Genomic DNA, 21089 nt, shown 5'->3' with positions numbered 1-21089 from the left:
TAAAATCAGAAGGTCGGAAAATTATGCAGGGTGTCTATCCTACTTTACCTTTAAGGCTCTTTAAATGATCCACTAGGTAAAAGATGATACAAACTGAGAAGTTCAGTGAATCCTCAATTCAAGAAAATCTTTGGAGCTGCTTGTTTTTGATTTTCACATACTTCTTGAGCTGAAGGAAGATACTCAAGTGTTTTGACTTAAGAGACCACCTTCTGTGTCCCAGGCTGAAGAAACAAATGGAAGTTTTAGACCATACACAGGAGTAGAAAGGATAAGGCAAGGAATATGGAGGAGGGTCAGGAAAAAGTTGACTCCAAAGAATTTGGTATTGTGTCATTTGGATATAATGATTTGGACATAACAATTATGTCATCTGGATATAATTTCAGTAAATACAATGTTGGTAAGCTGTTTCAAAATGGCTCTAAATTCAGGAGTAACAAAAAAACAAATAGCTTTTTATTGAGGCTATTGATTTCCACTGACATTTAGAAATAACTGTTGTAAATACAATTGTTTCATTTTTATATTGAGATTTGTGAAAGAAATACAATTAGTGTTAGTCTTGAAGAGCCTGTACTGAGTGCTTGGTGAGCAAAATCATTGTGACTGTGGAAATACCTAGAGTTGATTCACTTTTCTATGTTGCTTGTCTCCTTAGATAACCATAGCAAACATTTTAGGCCTGCTTTGACACTCCAGTCTTAATACCTTCTTTCCCCCCAAATGTACTGATAAAATTACAGTAGTTACATTTCTTTAATTACCATTGCTTTTAAGAAACTGAGAGGCATTGATTATTTCAAAATGTTTTATTAAAATGTTATTTATCTTTGGTCCTCTTTTTAGATCCTGTGATATCTTGTGCCAAAACAAAACAATTACGAGTTGTAAATGGAATTCCAACGCGAACTAATGTAGGATGGATGGTTAGTTTGAAATACAGGTAATTATTAATAGACACAAATCGTATGTGTTTGGATTATTTGCAAAAGTCATATTTCCAACAGGATGGTTGCAAGCACCCATTTGAGTGGGACACAAGAAGAGACTGACCGTATTCTGCTTGCTGAACATCCCTGGATTTTACAATATGTGCCTTCAAAGATAATGCTTTTTTAAATGTTCATGAGGCCCCATATGTGATGACACTGTCTCTGATTGCAAGTGATGCTTAAGAGTGTTTGAGAAAACACAACTACACAGAGAAACTACTTATACCTTGAAATCACTGTAATAGTTGTAATACACATGTAATTATTTTCCTAATCTAGGATATTATGACTTGACTTTCTAACACACCCATGCATAATTATACCAGAAACTTTACATTTGCTTTTAATTTCTATTTTTTCATTGTAATTCAAATGAAAATAGCAATAATTTTAAGTTCTAGAATATTTTATCATTTTTTTAAAAATGACATGCTATGGTTTGTCTCCCTCCCAATCCCATCTTGTTTCATTTATTCTTCTCCTACCCACTTAAGCCCCCATGTTGCATCACCACTTCCTCATATCAGGGAGATCATATGATAGTTGTCTTTCTCCGCTTGACTTATTTCGCTAAGCATGATACGCTCTAGTTCCATCCATGTTGTCGCAAATGGCAAGATTTCGTTTCTTTTGATGGCTGCATAGTATTCCATTGTGTATATATACCACATCTTCTTTATCCATTCATCTGTTGATGGACATCTAGGTTCTTTCCATAGTTTGGCTATTGTGGACATTGCTGCTATAAACATTTGGGTGCACGTGCCCCTTTGGATCACTACGTTTGTATCTTTAGGGTAAATACCCAGTAGTGCAATTGCTGGGTCATAGGGCAGTTCTATTTTCAACATTTTGAGGAACCTCCATGCTGTTTTCCAGAGTGGTTGCACCAGCTTGCATTCCCACCAACAGTGTAGGAGGGTTCCCCTTTCTCCACATCCTCGCCAGCATCTGTCATTTCCTGACTTGTTGATTTTAGCCATTCTGACTGGTGTGAGATGATATCTCATTGTGGTTTTGATTTGTATTTCCCTGAGGGTTGCTGGGGGGAGGGGGGTTGGGAGAAGGGGGGTGAGGTTATGGACATTGGGGAGGGTATGTACTTTGGTGAGTGCTGTGAAGTGTGTAAACCTGGCGATTCACAGACCTGTACCCCTGGGGATAAAAATATATGTTTATAAAAAATAAAAAAATTTAAAAAAAATGACATGCTATACTGATAGTATGGTATATCAAACTATATTGATAGTTGACTAGCCCTGCTATTATACTGTTCAGTATGGATAAAAAAATTCTCATTGTCTATGTCTCAATGCTCTTGAGAATCAAAGATATGTTCTCAGTAATATCACTTTGCACAATATATTCTTATACAAAAATTAAGATTAGTAATTACATTTGAAGAATTAAATATTAAAAATAAGAGTTAAGTTAAAATCTGATCTTAAAAATTCCTATATACTACATATATTATGCCATATGGTAATCAGAATGTTAAAGTATCTTTGTATATGTCTCTACTGGAAACTCATCATACAACTTAACCCCAAATACACCTGAATTCAAACCACATTATCCCTTGTTTTAAAGATACCTCATGTTTTCCCCTTCAGGCCTTTAAGCTGTTGTTCCCACTAACTGTTGTAGCTTTCTTTCTCCATATTTTGTGCCTGCAAAATCCTTCTTATTCTTCAGATACTAACTCAAATATCTCCTCCATTTGGTGACCTTTTTTGTTCCTTTACCTCTAACTTCCTAGAGTAGAGGAAGAAAGTACATCTTTTGCTACAATTAAACTCCACAGTGACTTTTAGAATAAAGACAACTTGAATCCAAAGTTCTTTTATGAAGAAGCCAATTCTTAAGAAGCACGGAGTTTATATCCTTTTATATAAACATACATAAGACTTTAGACACCAGGTAGAAGATGGTCTAAACTTCTTTTAATATATCCTTCTTGCAAGGAGAAACCCATCAAATTTTACAAATATTTATGTCGATAATTATAGTGTAGCTGTCCTAGGTGTGTAGTACTGAAACAGAATTGTGAAACTCACCAGAATTTTACAGCCAATTATGAAATATAAAGATTTAATGAAAGCTGCCAACTTTAGGGGAAGAGTGTTTTATTTTATTTGTGAAAGAAAATGTTCCAGGAATCCATATATCTGAATGAATAAGTGATTCTTTGCAAATCTCATGACTCCAGGAAAAAAAAAAAAGGGCATATACTTCTAAATATTTTATTACCCAGGGGAGAATGTATAAGAATACTCCTTTGGAAGTCTCCATCCTTTGAGGAGCAGGTGAAACTCTTTTACATCAGATTAGAGTAGTATAAACTTTTAGATAAGTATATTTTTCTTTTAAATCCAAGTCCTCAGTAAAAACAGCTGGTTAGTTATTCTTCCAAAACACTTACTGAGAGGAACAGAAATTAAAACTCGATATATAATCTCATCCTCCTCTGTGGTACAGGCCATAAATAATTGTGGTCTTAGTCTGGGAAACTTCTTCTATTACCCTCTGAAGCACTGAACATCTGTACTCTTTGGAAATGTAAATTGTGAAAAGTTGTGCTTTTTCCATTTCTCTGCCAAAAAATAATGCATCTACAGATTTAGGATATGATCAAACAAATGGTACTAGTATTTTTTATTCTCTACAGATATTTTATAATTTCCCAGATGATACGTTCACAAAATTATTTAAATTTTATAAGCGAAATTTTATATTGCTTCTTTTAAGCTGAACAAATTTACTCAAACTCAGCAATGTTCTAAGTTAATGTATCAAAAATAAATAATGGTAATTAAGAAGGGAATAGTGTATAAATATGTATTGCTACCATCAGATAGTTTACATAGTTTATGTAAAAACTCAGATTCGCATCTTTATAATCAGACACTGAATTTAAAACCATGTTGTTTTTGTTGTTCTTTTGTGATTTTTTTTTGTTTATTCTAACTATTCTATTTTTGTAGTACAGACTTGCTCTCCCAAGGATAGAGACACACACATGTGAACGTGCGTGTTGGCAATGGATGTTGGTGTGTAGTGACAGGGCTCCTTATGCAAAAATAAAGTTGATTTCCTAAAATTGTAATCACATTATAAAAAAATTCTAATGCTACAATCATCAAATATCATCCTTTCAGTCAAAGGATTACTCACTTTATTCTAGTTAATTCTGAGTTAATTTCTACATTTTTCTCCCAAATGCACTTATTTTTTAACAAACAGAGCCATAGGTTTTGCATTAATTGGCAGGCACCCTTTCCACACAGATGTTACTTGTTTCTCTTTCCTGTTTCTCATAGAAATAAACATATCTGTGGAGGATCATTGATAAAGGAAAGTTGGATTCTTACCGCAAGACAATGTTTTCCTTCTCGGTAAGTGTTTCTGAAACCAATATTTGTTTTGAGCACTTAAAAAAATGTAGACTTCCATTTAGCTTTCAGGCTTAGAATGTGTATTCATTTAACAGATTCAGCAACAAGGGATGAATAAATTAATCTCTTTCTTTAGATTTAGTTCACAAAGCCTACTTTGATGTAATGGATATTTATGACTGGATACTCCTGTTCCATTCTTTCCACAATTGGCATTACTCTCATTTGGGGGGAAATTTTGCTAGAATTATGTAAATAACTTTTCCTCAACTTCTTCCTTTCATGCTGTATGTCTAGGCAGACATCCTGAGAATAATTTTTAATGAGAATTAGCCTAAGAAAAGTTAGGGAGGCAGCATTTGTAAGCTGACTTCCTGATTCTCATCAAGGCCTCTGATTTTGTTAGTATAAATTTTTAATCCTAATTGATTATCAAACATATACAAAGTTAAGGAGGAAAATCTGCAGAAAATTATAATTCATGTAATGTGCTTTACCTGAGAATTTTTCAAATATGATTTACTCTTAAGCCTTATCAAAAGGTTTTCTTTTTTCTTAAATAGCTGTTTCAAATTTGAGCAGTTTATTTTATTTATTTATTTGACAGAGAGAGATCACAGGTAAGCAGAGAGGTTGGCAGAGAGAGAGAGAGAGGGAAGCAGGCTCCCTGCTGAACAGAGAGCCCAATGTGGGACTCGATCCCAGGACCCTGAGATCATGACCTGAGCCGAAGGCAGAGGCTTTAACCCACTGAGCCACTCAGGCGCCCCCAAAATTGAGCAGTTTAAAGGCTCTTTTTGCTTCTGTGTGCTTGTAGCATTCAGAATCTCTGTAAGAAATGTATTGCGCTTTCTTATACTTTGATTCAAATTTTAAATTTAGGTTATTTATCTGCCCTTATAAACTGAAATAATAATATGTGTGAACAATATCACCCAGTTTAAAATTCTATTTTACATTTTAATTTTTTTCTTAGAAACAAAGACTTGAAAGATTATGAAGCTTGGCTTGGGATTCATGATGTCCACGGAAAAGGAGATGAGAAACGCAAACAGGTTCTAAATGTTTCCCAGCTGGTGTTTGGGCCTGAAGGATCAGATCTGGTATTACTGAAGCTTGCTAGGTTAGTTGCTTGAGAGCATTTTTAAGCTACAGTGGAATTCGTGAAGCTTTTTCTTCAGTTATGTGGCTATTCTCTCTTTTATGTAAACATATTATAATAGCTTGTCATATGTTCTGTGTGTGTGTGTGTGTATAGAGAAAAAGAGAGTGATCTTCAAAATTTTCAAAAATTAATAAATGAAGTTTGACCAATAGTCTGATCAGCCTGCTCTAAAATCAAAACTTAGTGAATCATTTGATAACTTTAATAGTTAAAATAATGAATACAAAAATGCAGTGACCATTTAGCAAGTAATATTAGCAAGTAAGTGACTCATTTCTCTGCTACCTACTCCTACCTCTACTACATACATTGTATATTAGACATTCTCTTTTTCTTAAGAAATAAGACTATTTATTCTCTCTTAATCTCATATTAAAAATTAACACCAAATTTTAATTTGTTAATTTTGGGTTGAATTCAATCAAAGATATTTACCATTGTATTTTCTATTTTCAGGCCTGCTGTCCTGGATGATTTTGTTAGTACAATCGATTTACCTAATTATGGATGCACCATTCCTGAAAAAACCACTTGCAGTGTTTATGGCTGGGGGTATACTGGATGTAAGCTATTTTTAAAATGATAAGGCAATATCATACTTATTTTATTTAAAACAATTCTAACTGTACATTTTTTACCCCATTCTAGCCATCAACTTTGATGGTCTGTTACGAGTAGCACATCTCTATATTATGGGAAATGAGAAATGCAGCCAATACCATCAAGGGAAGGTGACTCTGAATGAGTCTGAAATATGTGCTGGAGCTGAAAATATTGCATCGGGACCATGTGAGGTAAAAAGAGCATTTTTTAAAAAATAAGAAGTATATAATAAATATCATAACTTATGTTTCTTTTGTGCGTGTGTTTGGTTCACTTTTCTCAAATAAAAATCATTCTCTACTAATAGAATTTGGGAAAGAGAACTCCCTTCGTTATCCTTGTACACTTATTTTAAATAAACAGTAAGAAAATCCATATTTCATTATCGGCAAGCTGTGATGATATTTGTCTCTCAGAAAGGCAATAAACTAATACAACCAGAGCTCTAGGGGAAAGCTGTTCAAATTAAAAGTATCCAATATGCAGTTTGATACAATAGCTTGCATTTTTCTAATGTTTTCTAAAGTTATCAGATCTTCCCAAATTCTGCCTAAATGAACTCTATGTCTGGTTTTAAACTTTTAAATGTGTTTTTTATTAAGCCAGTGTGTGTGCGCTTGTGCGTGTGTGTGGTTTAAACGAATTCTATTTTAAAAAACCAAAAGGTCGAAGTTGGTGACTTTAAGAGCTTGAACATTTTCATTTGTTAGACAATTGTTTTTTTTTCAACTTGGCAGTATTCCAAATTTTATTTTACATAGACAAGCTGTTAAACCATTATTTTACATGTTTTTTTATATTTTAAATTTTATCTATTTTATTTTATGCACATTGTGAGCTTTTAAAATTATTTCTGAAGTTGAGAACTTTTTTTTTACATTTTTATTCAAAATTTTAATTCCATTATGGTTAACATTAAGTGTTATATCAGTTTATGCTATACAATATAGTAATTCAAAAATTCAACACATTACTCAAGGCTCATCATATAGTCTTAATCCCCTTCACCTATTTCACCTCCCTCTACTCTGGTAACCATCAGTATGCTCTCTATTGTTAAAATTCTGGGTGTTTTTGTTTTTGTTATTGTTTTGTTTTGTTTTGTTTTGATTTGTCTTTTTTTTTCTTTGTTGTGTCTCCTAAATTGTACATATGAGTGAAATTATATGGTATTTGTCTTTCTCTGACTCACTTATTTCACTTAGCATTATACTCTCTAGATTTATCCTTGTTGCTGCAAAGCAAGATTTCATTCTTTTTTATGGCTGAGTAATATTCTTTTGTGTGTGTGTGTGTGTATCAGATCTTCATTATCCATTTGTTTATTGATGGACACTTGAGCTGCTTTCATAATTTGGCTATTGTAAGTAATGCTGCAATAAACAGGGATGCATATACCTTTTTGAATTACTGTTTTCATATTTCTAGGGTGAATACCTAGTAGTGGAATTACTGGATCATACAGTAGTTCTATTTTTAATTTTTTGAGGAACCTCCATACTGTCCTTCAAAGTAGTTATACCAGTTGGCATTCCCACCAATAGTGCAAGAGGGTTCCTTGTTTTTCCACATCCTGGCCAATACTTGCTGTTTCTAGTGTTTTAAATTTTAGTCATTCTAACAGGTATGAGATAATATCTTGTGGTTTTGATTTGCATTTCCCTGATGTTAGGTGATGTTGAGCATCTTTTCATGTGTCTGTTTGCCATCTGTTTATTTTTGAAGAAATGTTTGTTCTTATCTTCTGACTATTTTTCAATTGGATTTTTTATTTTTTTGGTGTTGATTTATATAAGCTTTATATATTTGGATGTTAACCCTTCATCAGATATGTCATTTGCAAATATCCTCTCCCATTCATTAGGTAGCCTTTTAGTTTGTTGACTGTTTCTTTCACTGTGCAAAAGCTTTTTATTTTCATGTTTGATGTATTCCCAGTAATTTATTCTTTGCTTTTGTTTCCCTTACCTCAAGAGACATAGCTAGAAAAAATGACTTATGGCTTATTTCAGAGAAGTTACTGCCTGTGTTCTCTTCTCTGATTTTTATGGTTTCAAGTCTCACATTTATGTCCTTAATCCATTTTGAATTTATTTTTGTGTATGGTGTAAAAAGTGATCCAATTTCATTCTTTTGCCTGTAGCCAGTTTTCCAAACACCATTTGTTGAACAGACTGTCATTTTCCCATTATATCTTCTTTCCTCCTTTGCCGAAGATTAATTGACTATATAATTTTGGGTTTATTTCTGAATTTTCTATTCCATTCCATTGATCTATGTGTCTATTGTTTGCCAGTACCATACAGTTTTGATTATGACTGCTTTGTAGTATATCTTAAAATCTAGGATTGTGATACCTCCAGTTTCATTCTTCTTTTTCAATTGTTTTGCCCACTCAGGGTATTTTGTGGTTCCATACAAATTTGATTGGTTGTTTTTTCTAGTTCTGTGAAAAATGGTGTTGGTATTCTGATAGGGATTGCATTAAATCTGTAGATTGCTCTGTGTAGCATGGACATTTAAACAATATTTTTTCTCTCAGTCCATGAACATTGACTGCCATTCCCTTTCTTTGTGCTATCTTCAATTTCTTTCATCATTGTTTTACAGTTTTCAGAACACAGGTCTTTCTCTACCTTGGTTAAGTTTATTTCCAGGTATTTCATTATCTTTGGTGCAATTGTAAATGGGATTGTTTTCTTAATTTCTCTTTCTGCTACTTCATTATTTGTATATGGAAATGCATTAGATTTCTTTTTTTTAATTTAATTTTCTTTTTCAGTGTTCCAAGATTCATTGTTTATGTACCACATCCAGTACTCCATGCAATATGTGCCCTCCATAATACCCACCAAGGGCTCACCTAAGCCCCCATCCCCCTTTCCTCCAAAACCCTCAGTTTTTTTCTCAGAGTCCACGGTCTCTTATGGTTCATCTCTCCCTCCGATTTCCCCTACTTAACTTTTCCTTTCCTTCTCCTAATGACCTCCATTAGGGGGAGGTCCCCTAATGTTCCACAAGTAAGTGAAACCATATGATAATTGACTTTCACTGCTTGACTTATTTCACTCAACACAATGTCCTCCAGTCCTGTTCATGTTGATACAAAAGTTGAGTATTCATCCTTTCTGATAGCTGTGTAATATTCCATTGTATATGTGGACCATATCTTCTTTATCCAGACGTCTGTTGAAGGGCATCCTGGTTCTTTCCACAGTTTGGTGACTGTGGCCATTTCTGCTATGAACATGGGGGTACAGATGGCCCTTCTTTTCACTACATCTATATTGTTGGGGTAAATACCCAGTAATGCAATTGCAGGGTCATAGGGTAGCTCTATTTTTAATTTCTTGAGGAATCTCCAAGATGAATGCACCAATTTGTATTCCCACAAACAGTGTAAGAGGGTTCCCCTTTCTCCACATCCTCTCCAACAGTTGTTGCTTCCTGTCTTGTTAATCTTTGCCATTCTAACTGGTATAAGGTGGTATCTCAATGTGGTTTTGATTTAAATTTCCCTGATGGCTAATGATGATGAAGATATTTTCATGTGTCTGCTAGCCATTTGTATGTCTTCTTTGGAGGAGTGTCTGTTCATGTCTTCTGCCCATTTTTTGACATGATTATCTATTCTGTATTTGTTGAGTTTGAGGAGTTCTTTATATATCTTGGATATAAGCCCTTTGTCTGTAGTGTCATTTGCGAACATCTTCTCCCATTCTGTGGGTTGTCTCTGTTTTGCTGACTGTTTCCTTTTCTGTGAAGAAGCTTTTTATTTTGATGAAGTTCCAAAATGACAAAATACAGCACTCTTCCCTGATTAAAATGCTTCAAAGTATAGGGATAGAGGGAAGATTCCTCAGCTTCATAAAATCCATCTATGAAAACCCCACAGTGAATATCATTCTCAATGGGGAAAAGCTGACAGTCTTCCCTTTGAGATCAGAAACATGACAAGGATCCCTACTCTTGCCACTGTTGTTCAACATACTACTAGAAGTCCTAGCAACAGCAATCAGACAACAAAAAGAATAAAAGGTATTCAATTTGGCAAAGAAGAAGTCAAACTCTCTCTTCACAGATGACATGGTACTTTATGTGGAAAACCCAAAGGAATCCACTCCCAAACTACTAGAACTCATACAGCAATTCAGTAATGTGGCAGGATACAAGATCAATGCATAGAAATCAGTTGTTTTCTTATACACTAACAATGAAAATATAGAAAGGGAAATTAGAGAATGGATTCCATTTACTATAGCACCAAGAACCATAAGATATCTGGGAATAAACCTAACCAAGGAGGTAAAGGATCTGTACTCAAGGAGCCACAAAACACTCATGAAAGAAATCAAAGAAGATACAAAGGATGGAAAAACATTCCATGTTCATGGATTGGAAGAATAAACATTGTTAAAACGTCTATACTGCCCAGAGCAATCTATACTTTCAATGCCATCCCAATGAAAATTCCACTGGCATTTTTCAAAGTGCTGGAACAAACAATCCTAAAATTTGTATGGAACCAGAAGAGACCCCAAATTGTTAAGAAAATGTTGAAAAAGAAAAGCAAAGCTGGGGGCATCATGTTGCCTGATTTCAAGCTTTACTACAAAGCTGTGATCACCAAAACATCATAGTACTGGCACAAAAACAGACACATGAACTAATGGAACAGAGTAGAGAGACCAGATATGGACCCTCAACTCTATGGTCAAATAATCTTTGACAATGCAGGAAAAAAAATATCCAGCAGAAAAAAGACAGTCTCTTCAATAAATGGTGGTGGGAAAAATGGACAGCTATGTATAGAAGAATGAAACTCGACCATTCTCTTATACCATACACAAAGATAAACTCACAATGGATGAAAGACGTCAACATGAGACAGGAATCCATCAAAATCCTAGAGAAGAACATAGGCAGTAATCTCTTCAGCATTAGATTTCTATTGATTTTTGTATCCTGTCACCTGTCTAAATTCATTCATCAGTTCTAGTAGTTTCTTAGTGGAGTCTTTAGGGTTTTCTATGTAGAATATCATGTCATCTGCAAATAGTGAAAATTGGACTGCTTCCTTGCTTATTTGAATGCTTTTCTTTTCTTTCCCGTGTCTGATTGCTGTGGCTGGACTTCCAGAACTATGTTAAGTAACAGTGGTGAGAGGGGACATCCGTTTCTTGTTCCTGACAATATAGGAAAAGCTTCAGTTTTTCCCCAGTGAGGATGATATTAGCTATGGATTTTAGATAGATGGCCTTTATGATGTTGAGGCAGGTTCCCACCAAACCCATTTTGTGGAGGGTTTTTTTAAAAATCATGAATAGATGTTGTACTTTGTCAAATGCTTTTTCTGTATCTATTGAAATAATCATATGGTTTTTATCCATTCTCTTGTTTGTATGATGTATTGTGTTCATTGATTTGCAAATATTGAATCACTCATATCCCAGGAATAAATCTCAGTCACGGTGAATGATTTTTAAATGTATTGTTGGGTTTGGTTTGTTAACACTTTGATAAGGATTTCTGCATCTATGTTCATCAGAGATATTGGCCTGTACTCTTTTTCTGTAGCATCTTTATCTGGTTTTGATATCAAGGTAATGCTCACTTCATAGAATGAATTTGAAAGCTTTTCTTCCTCTTCTATTTGTTGGAATTGTTTGAGAATAAATATTAATTCTTTTTTAAATGTTTGGTGGAATTTACATGAGAAGCCTTCTGGTCCCAGACTTTTGTTTTTTGAGAGTTGTTTTTTTTGTTTTGTTTTGTTTTTTTTTTTACTGATTTAATTTCATTGGTGGTAATTGGTCCGTTTTTAAATTTTCTAGTTCCTCCTGATTCAGTTTTGGAAATTTATATGTTTCTAGGAATTTATCCATTTCTTCTAGGTCGTCCAATTTGTTGGCATATAATTTTTTGTAATATTCTATTACAATTGTATTTCTATATTGTCAAATGTTATATTTCCTCTTCATTTCTGATTTTATTTGAGTCTTCCTTCTTTCTCTGTCTCTCTTTCTCTAAGATGAGTCTGGCCAAAGATTTACTGATTTTGTTAGTCTTTCCAAAGAGCCAGTTTCTAGTTTCATTGATCTGCTCTATTGTGTGTCTAGTTTCTTTTTTTTTTCCTCCCCTAATCTTTATTTTTTTTTAATTTTTTATTTTTTATAAACATATATTTTTATCCCCAGGGGTACAGGTCTGTGAATCACCAGGTTTACACACTTCACAGCACTCACCAAAGCACATACCCTCCTCAATGTCCATAACCCCACCCCCCTTCCCCCAACCCCCTCCCCCAAGCAACCCTCAGTTTGTTTTGTGAGATTAAGAGTCACTTATGGTTTGTCTCCCTCCCAATCCCATCTTGTTTCATTTATTCTTCTCCTACCCGCTTAAGCCCCCATGTTGCATCACCACTTCCTCATATCAGGGAGATCATATGATAGTTGTCTTTCTCTGCTTGACTTATTTCACTAAGCATGATACACTCTAGTTCCATCCATGTTGTTGCAAAAGGCAAGATTTCATTTCTTTTGATGGCTGCATAGTATTCCATTGTGTATATATACCACATCTTCTTTATCCATTCATCTGTTGATGGACATCTAGGTTCTTTCCATAGTTTGGCTATTGTGGACATTGCTGCTATAAACATTCGGGTGCACATGCCCCCTTTGGATCACTACGTTTGTATCTTTAGGGTAAATACCCAGTAGTGCAATTGCTGGGTCATAGGGCAGTTCTATTTTCAACATTTTGAGGAACCTCCATACTGTTTTCCAGAGTGGTTTCACCAGCTTGCATTCCCACCAACAGTGTAGGAGGGTTCCCCTTTCTCCGCATCCTCGCCAGCATCTGTCATTTCCTGACTTGTGGATTTTAGCCATTCTGACTGGTGTGAGGTGATATCTCATTGTGGTTTTGATTTGTATTTCCCTGATGCCGAGTGATATGGAGCCCTTTTTCATGTGTCTGTTGGCCATCTGGATGTCTTCTTTGCAGAAACGTCTGTTCATGTCCTCTGCCCATTTCTTGATTGGATTGTTTGTTCTTTGGGTGTTGAGTTTGCTAAGTTCTTTATAGATTTTGGACACTAGTCCTTTATCTGATATGTCGTTTGCAAATATCTTCTCCCATTCTGTCAGTTGTCTTTTGATTTTGTTAACTGTTTCCTTTGCTGTGCAAAAGCTTTTGATCTTGATGAAATCCCAATAGTTCATTTTTGCCCTTGCTTCCCTTGCCTTTGGCGATGTTCCTAGGAAGATGTTGCTGCGGCTGAGGTCGAAGAAGTTGATGCCTGTGTTCTCCTCAAGGATTTTGATGGATTCCTTTCTCACATTGAGGTCCTTCATCCATTTTGAGTCTATTTTTGTGTGTGGTGTAAGGAAATGGTCCAATTTCATTTTTCTGCATGTGGCTGTCCAATTTTCCCAACACCATTTATTGAAGAGGCTGTCTTTTTTCCATTGGACATTCCTTCCTGCTTTATTGAAGATTATTTGACCATAGAGTTGAGGGTCTATTTCTGGGCTCTCTATTCTATTCCATTGATCTATGTGTCTGTTTTCGTGCCAGTACCATGCTGTCTTGATGATGACAGCTTTGTAATAGAGCTTGAAGGCTGGAATTGTATTGCCACCAAATTTGGCTTTCTTTTTCAATATCCCTTTGGCTATTCGAGGTCTTTTCTGGTTCCATATAAATTTTAGAATTATTTGTTCCATTTCTTTGAAAAAGATGGATGGTACTTTGGTAGGAATTGCATTAAATATGTAGATTGCTTTAGGTAGCATAGACATTTTCACAATATTTATTCTTCCAATCCAGGAGCATGGAATATTTTTCCATTTCTTTGTGTCTTCCTCAATTTCTTTCATGAGTACTTTATAGTTTTCTGAGTATAGATTCTTAGCCTCTTTTGTTAGGTTTATTCCTAGGTAGCTTATGGTTTGGGGTACAATTGTAAATGGGATTGACTCCTTCAATTCTCTTTCTTCTGTCTTGTTGTTGGTGTAGAGAAATGCAACTGATTTCTGTGCGTTGATTTTATATCCTGACACTTTACTGAATTCCTGTACAAGTTCTAGCAGTTTTGGAGTGGAGTCTTTTGGGTTTTCCACATATAGTATCATATCATCTGTGAAGAGTGATAATTTGACTTCCTCTTTGCCTAATTGGATGCCTTTAATTTCCTTTTGTTGTCTGATTGCTGAGGCTAGGACTTCCAGTACTACGTTGAATAGCAGTGGTGATAATGGACATCCCTGCTGTGTTCCTGACTTTAGCGGAAAAGATTTCAGTTTTTCTCCATTGAGAATGATATTTGCAGTGGGTTTTTCATAGATGGCTTTGATGATATTGAGGTATGTGCCCTCTATCCCTACACTTTGAAGAGTTTTGATCAGGAAGGGATACTGTACTTTGTCAAATGCTTTTTCAGCATCTATTGAGAGTATCATATGGTTCTTGTTCTTTCTTTTATTGATGTGTTGTATCACATTGACTGATTTGCGGATGTTGAACCAACCTTGCAGCCCTGGAATAAATCCCACTTGGTCGTGGTGAATAATCCTTTTAATGTATGTTGAATCCTATTGGTTAGTATTTTGGTGAGAATTTTCGCATCTGTGTTCATCAAGGATATTGGTCTATAGCTCTCTTTTTTGATGGGATCCTTGTCTGGTTTTGGGATCAAGGTTATACTGGCCTCATAAAATGAGTTTGGAAGTTTTCCTTCCATTTCTATTTTTTGGAACAGTTTCAGGAGAATAGGAATTAGTTCTTCTTTAAATGTTTGGTAGAATTCCCCCGGGAAGCCGTCTGGCCCTGGGCTTTGTTTGTTTGGAGATTTTTAATGACTGTTTCAATCTCCTTACTGGTTATGGGTCTGTTCAGGCTTTCTATTTCTTCCTGGTTCAACTTGGTAGTTTATATGTTTCTAGGAATGCATCCATTTCTTCCAGATTGTCAAATTTGTTGGCGTAGAGTTGCTCATAGTATGTTCTTATAATAGTTTGTATTTCTTTGGTGTTAGTTGTGATCTCTCCTCTTTCATTCATAATTTTATTTATTTGGGTCCTTTCTCTTTTCTTTTTGGTAAGTCTGGCCAGGGGTTTATCAATTTTATTAATTCTTTCAAAGAACCAGCTCCTACTTTCGTTGATTTGTTCTATTGTTTTTTTGGTTTCTATTTCATTGATTTCTGCTCTGATCTTTATGATTTCTCTTCTCCTGCTTGGCTTAGGGTTTCTTTCTTGTTCTTTCTCCAGCTCCTTTATGTGTAGGGTTAGGTTGTGTACCTGAGACCTTTCTTGTTTCTTGAGAAAGGCTTGAACCGCTATATATTTTCCTCTCAGGACTGCCTTTGTTGTGTCCCACAGATTTTGAACTGTTGTATTTTCATTATCATTTGTTTCCATGATTTTTTTCAATTCTTCTTTAATTTCCCAGTTGACCCATTCATTCTTTAGAAGGATGCTGTTTAGTCTCCATGTATTTGGGTTCTTTCCAAACTTCCTCTTGTGGTTGAGTTCTAGCTTCAGAGCATTGTGGTCTGAAAATATGCAGGGAATGATCCCAATCTTTTGATACCGGTTGAGTCCTGATTTAGGACCGAGGATGTGATCTATTCTGGAGAATGGTCCATGTGCACTAGAGAAGAATGTGTATTCTGTTGCTTTGGGATGGAATGTTCTGAATATACCTTTGATGTCCATCTGGTCCAGTGTGTCATTTAAAGCCTTTATTTCCTTGTTGATCTTTTGCTTCGATGATCTGTCCATTTCAGTGAGGGGAGTGTTAAAGTCCCCTACTATTATTGTATTATTGTTGATGTGTTTCTTTGATTTTGTTGTTAATTGGTTTATATAGTTGGCTGCTCCCACGTTGGGGGCATAGATATTTAAAATTGTTAGATCTTCTTGTTGGACAGACCCTTTGAGTATGATATAGTGTCCTTCCTCATCTCTTATTCTAGTCTCTGGCTTAAAATCTAATTGATCTGATATAAGGATTGCCACTCCTCCTTTCTTCTGATGTTCATTAGCATGGTAAATTCTTTTCCACCCCCTCACTTTAAATCTGGAGGTGTCTTTGGGCTTAAAATGAGTTTCTTGGAGGCAAGATATAGATGGGTTTTGTTTTTTTATCCATTCTGATACCCTGTGTCTTTTGATGGGGGCATTTAGCCCATTAACATTCAGGGTAACTATTGAGAGATATGAGTTTAGTGCCATTGTATTGCCTGTAAGGTGACTGTTACTGTATATTGTCTCTGTTCCTTTCTGATCTACCACTTGTAGGCTCTCTCTTTGCTTAGAGGACCCCTTTCAATATTTCCTATAGAGCTGGTTTGGTGTTTGCAAATTCTTTCAGTTTTTTTTTTGTCCTGGAAGCTTTTAATCTCTCCTTCTATTTTCAATGATAGCCTAGCTGGATATAGTATTCTTGGCTGCATGTTTTTCTCATTTAGTGCTCTGAAAATATCATGCCAGCTCTTTCTGGATTGCCAGGTCTCTGTGGATAAGTCAGCTGCCAATCTAATATTTTTAGCATTGTATGTTACAGGCTTCTTTTCCCGGGCTGCTTTCAGGATTTTCTCTTTGTCACTAAGACTTGTAAATTTTACTGTTAGGTGACGGGGTGTGGGCCTATTGATTTTGAGGGGCATTCTCTGAACCTCCTGAATTTTGATGCTCATTCCCTTTGCCATATTGGGGAAATCCTCCCCAATAATTCTCTCCAGTATACCTTCTGCTCCCCTCTCTCTTTCCTCTTCTCTGGAATCCCAATTATTCTAATGTTGTTTCATCTTATGGTGTCACTTTTCTCTCGAATTCTCTCCTCATGGTCCAGTAGCTGTTTGTCCCTTTTTTTCTCAGCTTCTTTATTCTCTGTCATTTGGTCTTCTAGATCGCTAATTCTTTCTTCTGCCTCATTTATCCTAGCAGTGAGAGCCTCCATTTTTGATTGCACCTCATAAATAGCTTTTTTTATTTCAACTTGGTTAGATTTTAGTTCTTTTATTTCTCCATAAAGGGCTTTTATATCTCCCGAGAGGGTTTCTCTAATATCTTCCATGCCTTTTTCGAGCCCGGCTAGAACCTTGAGAATTGTCATTCTGAACTCTAGATCTGACATATTACCAATGTCTTTATTTATTAGGTCCCTAGCCTTCGGTACTGCCTCTTGTTCTTTTTTTTGTGGTGAATTTTTCCACCTTGTCATTTTGTCCAGATAAGAGTATATGAAGGAACAAGTAAAATACTAAAAGGGTGGCAACAACCCCAGGAAAATATGTTTTAACCAAATCAGAAGAGATCCCAAATTGTGAGAGGGGAGAAAGGGGATAAAAAGAGGTTCAAAAAGAAAGAAAGAAAAAAAAAGAAAAAAAATTAAAAAAAGAAAACAAATAAAGAAAAGTATAAAAAAGAAAAATATATATATATTAGATAAACTAGTTAAAAAACATTAAAAAAGAAAAGGGTAAAAGTTAAAAAAAAATTAGCAGAAGGAGAGAAAAAAATGAAAAATAAAAAAGTTAAATTAACTGCAAGACTAAAAAATCACAGGGAGAAAGCCATGAGTTCCGTGCTTTGCTTTCTCCTCCTCTGGAATTCTGCTGCTTTCCTTGGTATTGAAACCGCACTCCTTGGTAGGTGAACCTGGTCTTGGCTGGATTTCTTGTTGATCTTCTGGGGGAGGGGCCTGGTGTAGTGATTCTCAAGTGTCTTTGCCCCAGGCGGAATTGCACCGCCCTTACCAGGGCCCGGGCTGAGTAATCCGCTCGGCTTTGCTTTCAGGAGCTTTTGTTCCCTGAGCGCTTTCTGTAGAGTTCCGGAGGATGGGAATACAAATGGCAGCCTCCTGGTCTCCGCCCGGAGGAGCCGAGAGTCCAGGGCCCCACTCCTCAGTGCGCCCTCATAGAACAGCGCCCAGTATCTCCCGTCTGCCTGACCTCCGGCCGCGCTCCGAGCTCACCGAGCCTGCGACCGGTTCAAGGTAACCCCAAGCTGCGAGCTTACTGTCGGCTCTGTCTCTGTAGCCGGCTTTCCCGCTCCAATACCCGCAAGCTCTGCAACACTCAGACACCCCCGATCCTTCTGTGACCCTGCGAGACCTGAGGCCACGTTGACCCCGCGTGGGTTTCGCCCCGGTTTAGCCTCTGGAGCAATGTCCCTCAGCGGAACAGACTTTTAAAAGTCCCGATTTTGTGCTCCGTCGCTCCGCCGCTTGCTGGGAGCCAGCCCCTCCCCCCGGGGTCTATCTTCCCGTCACTTTGGATTCACTTCTCCGCCAGTCCTACCTTTCAGAAAGTGGTTGTTTTTCTGTTTCTAGAATTGCTGTTCTTCTCTTCAATCTGCTGATGGATTTGCAGGTGTTTGCAATCTTTAGATAAGCTCTCTAGCTGATCTCCTGCTAGCTGAAGTAGTCTCAGCCTGCTACTTCTCCGCCATCTTGACTCCTCCCCTCCCCTAATCTTTTTTATTCCTTAGTCTGGGTTTTGTTTACTCTTTGTATAGCTCCTTTAAGTATAAGGTTAGGTTGTTTACTTGAGATTTTTCTTGCTTCATGAGGTAGGCCTGGATTGCTATAAATTTCCATTTTGTAACAGCTTCTGCTCCATTCCAAAGATTTTAGACCACTGTGTTTTCATATTCATTTGTCTCCATGTGAAAGATCCCCCCGGGGCTCCAAGCACCCCGGAATGGACCCCTTCTCAGGAGGAGACCCCCGGACCCAAAAACCGAGCCGAGTCCACTGGTCAGATGCAAACAGCACGAGGTTTATTGAGTAGACACAGGTACCTGAGGGCGGTCAAGTCTTAGGAGGACTCGCGCGCCAGCCCTTTGTTCAGGGCCTTTTTATGGGGTTTGGGGAAGCGAAAGCATACGTACAGAAGCGGAAGCATGGTTACAAAGTTTTCATTGGCTGGTTTGAATGTAAAGGCATACTTGGCGCGCGGGAATACCCCTGATTGGTTCGCTCAGCATCCTTCATTTACATAGTGGGAAGTTACTTTCATTGGTCGTTAACAAAAGGGAAACAGACAGTATTGGCTAGATTTCAATCCTATTTCAATAAGGGATTGTAGTCTGGCATTGGCCAGACTACAATCCCTTATTAGCATGTAGACTGACCTTTCAACATTCCTTGTAGTATCTTATCACTTTTTACAACATGGGAGGATTGTTTAAGGGAGTGGGAGAAGGGGGTGTTGGCTAAGCAAAGAGAAGGGGGAAGGAGGGGGAAAGGGAGGGAGAAAACCCTTTTCACATGTTTGTTTGTTTTTATGTTATTTAACCTCAATATATTTGTGGTCTTTCCAGATTTTTTCTTGTGGTTGATTTCTAGTTTTATAGTGTTGTGGTTGGAAAAGATGCCTGATACAACTTCAATCTTTTTGAATTTGTTGAGACTCGCCTTGTGGCCTTATATGTGATCTATTCTGTAGAATGTCACCTATGCAATTGAATTCTACTGTTTTAGAATGAAATGTTCTGAATATATCTGTAAAATCCAACTGGTCTATTGTATCATTCAAAGCCACTGTTTCTTTATTGATTTTCTGTTTGGATGATTTATCCATTGATCTAAGTGGAGTCTTAAAGTTTTCCTACTATTATTGCATTACTATAAATTACTTCCTTTACGTTTGTTATTAGATGCTTTATGTATTAGGGTGCTCCCATATTAGGTACATAAATATCTACAATTTTTTAATGATGCTTTGTTAGACACCATACAGTACCTCATTTTTTTTTTTTATTTAGTGTTTCATGATTCATTGTTTACATATAACACCCAGTGCTCCATGCAATTGCTCTATCTACTTATTGGATTCATCCCTGTATGGTTATATAGTATCCTTCTTTATCTCTTGTTACAGTCTTTGTTTTAAAGTCTATTTTGTATGATATAAGTATTCTTATGCCTGGCTTTCTTTTCACTTCCATTTGCATGATAAATTCTTTTCCATCTATTTATTTCCAATCTTCATATGTCTTTAGGTCTAATATGATTCTCCTCTAGGCAGCATATACATGGGTCTTGCTTTTTTATCCATTCTGTCACCTTATGTCTTTTGATTGGAGTGTTTAGATGTATTTTGAATATAAGAGACACAGTCTCCAAGCCTAGGAGCTTTGGAGTTGGGGAATACTATGTGAGATAAGATATGGAATGAGTTCAATAAATAGTGAAATCTCTTTTGACATGTAGGAAAATAAATATGGAGCATAAATATGTATTTCCAAGCATGTGCTATATATATTGGTCTGAGATTCTATTCCTGATAAAATACATTGCATAAGTTAGAGTCTTAAAAACTGCTTTAAAATGACATAGTTAGAAACAGATTGTGTATAACTACTTTCAGGTTTGATGTTTTCCCAGTAAATCAGTATTACTTCGTTCATTATTAGAACTGAAAATCTGCTGGAAGAATGATTGGTTGATTGATTGATTGCTTACTTAGCTACCTATTTACACTAAGAGCCCTTTAAACACAAAGGTTTGAGCTCAACCCAGTCTTTAAGATCATTTAAGAATCTATGCACTTATCCAGTCCTATTGTCATTACTAAAAATGCTTCGACAACTGATCATCAGGAATAGCCTACAATATGATTTATCATTTATACATTGATAGATTTCTAACTTTAGCATTGAATTATTTATTGCAGTATCGTGTATTTGTTATTTTTATCCATGTTGGCAAGATAATTTTTAAAATTGATTCTGCCACTTCTCAAAAATACATTTTTTAATCACTTATATTTAAAAGGTAATATAATCCCTGAAGCCATTGAAATCTAAACACTTGAAGAAGACCTCCCAGATGTTTGTATAATAGCAATAAGATCACATTTGGAGAAAGTCTGCTAACGTGAATTGCTTTTAAAGAGTTTCTATCAGTAATCAT

At 36.1% G+C, this 21089-nt stretch overlaps 1 protein-coding gene across 4 annotated transcripts in view; it reads left to right on the top strand.

Annotated features, from left to right (window-relative positions):
* Positions 1–21089, top strand: part of HGF (hepatocyte growth factor) — a 90798-nt gene that overhangs the window by 65898 nt on the left and 3811 nt on the right. For all 4 annotated transcript variants that reach the window (XM_044245910.1, XM_044245911.1, XM_044245909.1 and 1 more), the window contains 5 exons: positions 850–946; positions 4316–4390; positions 5367–5513; positions 6012–6118; positions 6204–6349. In XM_044245910.1, coding sequence (XP_044101845.1) covers positions 850–946; positions 4316–4390; positions 5367–5513; positions 6012–6118; positions 6204–6349 — 572 coding nt within the window. The remainder of the gene's footprint in view (positions 1–849; positions 947–4315; positions 4391–5366; positions 5514–6011; positions 6119–6203; positions 6350–21089) is intronic.

The sequence above is a fragment of the Neovison vison genome, chromosome 4 (assembly GCF_020171115.1).
Source record: "Neovison vison isolate M4711 chromosome 4, ASM_NN_V1, whole genome shotgun sequence".
Lineage (NCBI taxonomy): Eukaryota > Metazoa > Chordata > Mammalia > Carnivora > Mustelidae > Neogale > Neogale vison.
This window is presented reverse-complemented; position numbering and strand designations above follow the sequence as displayed.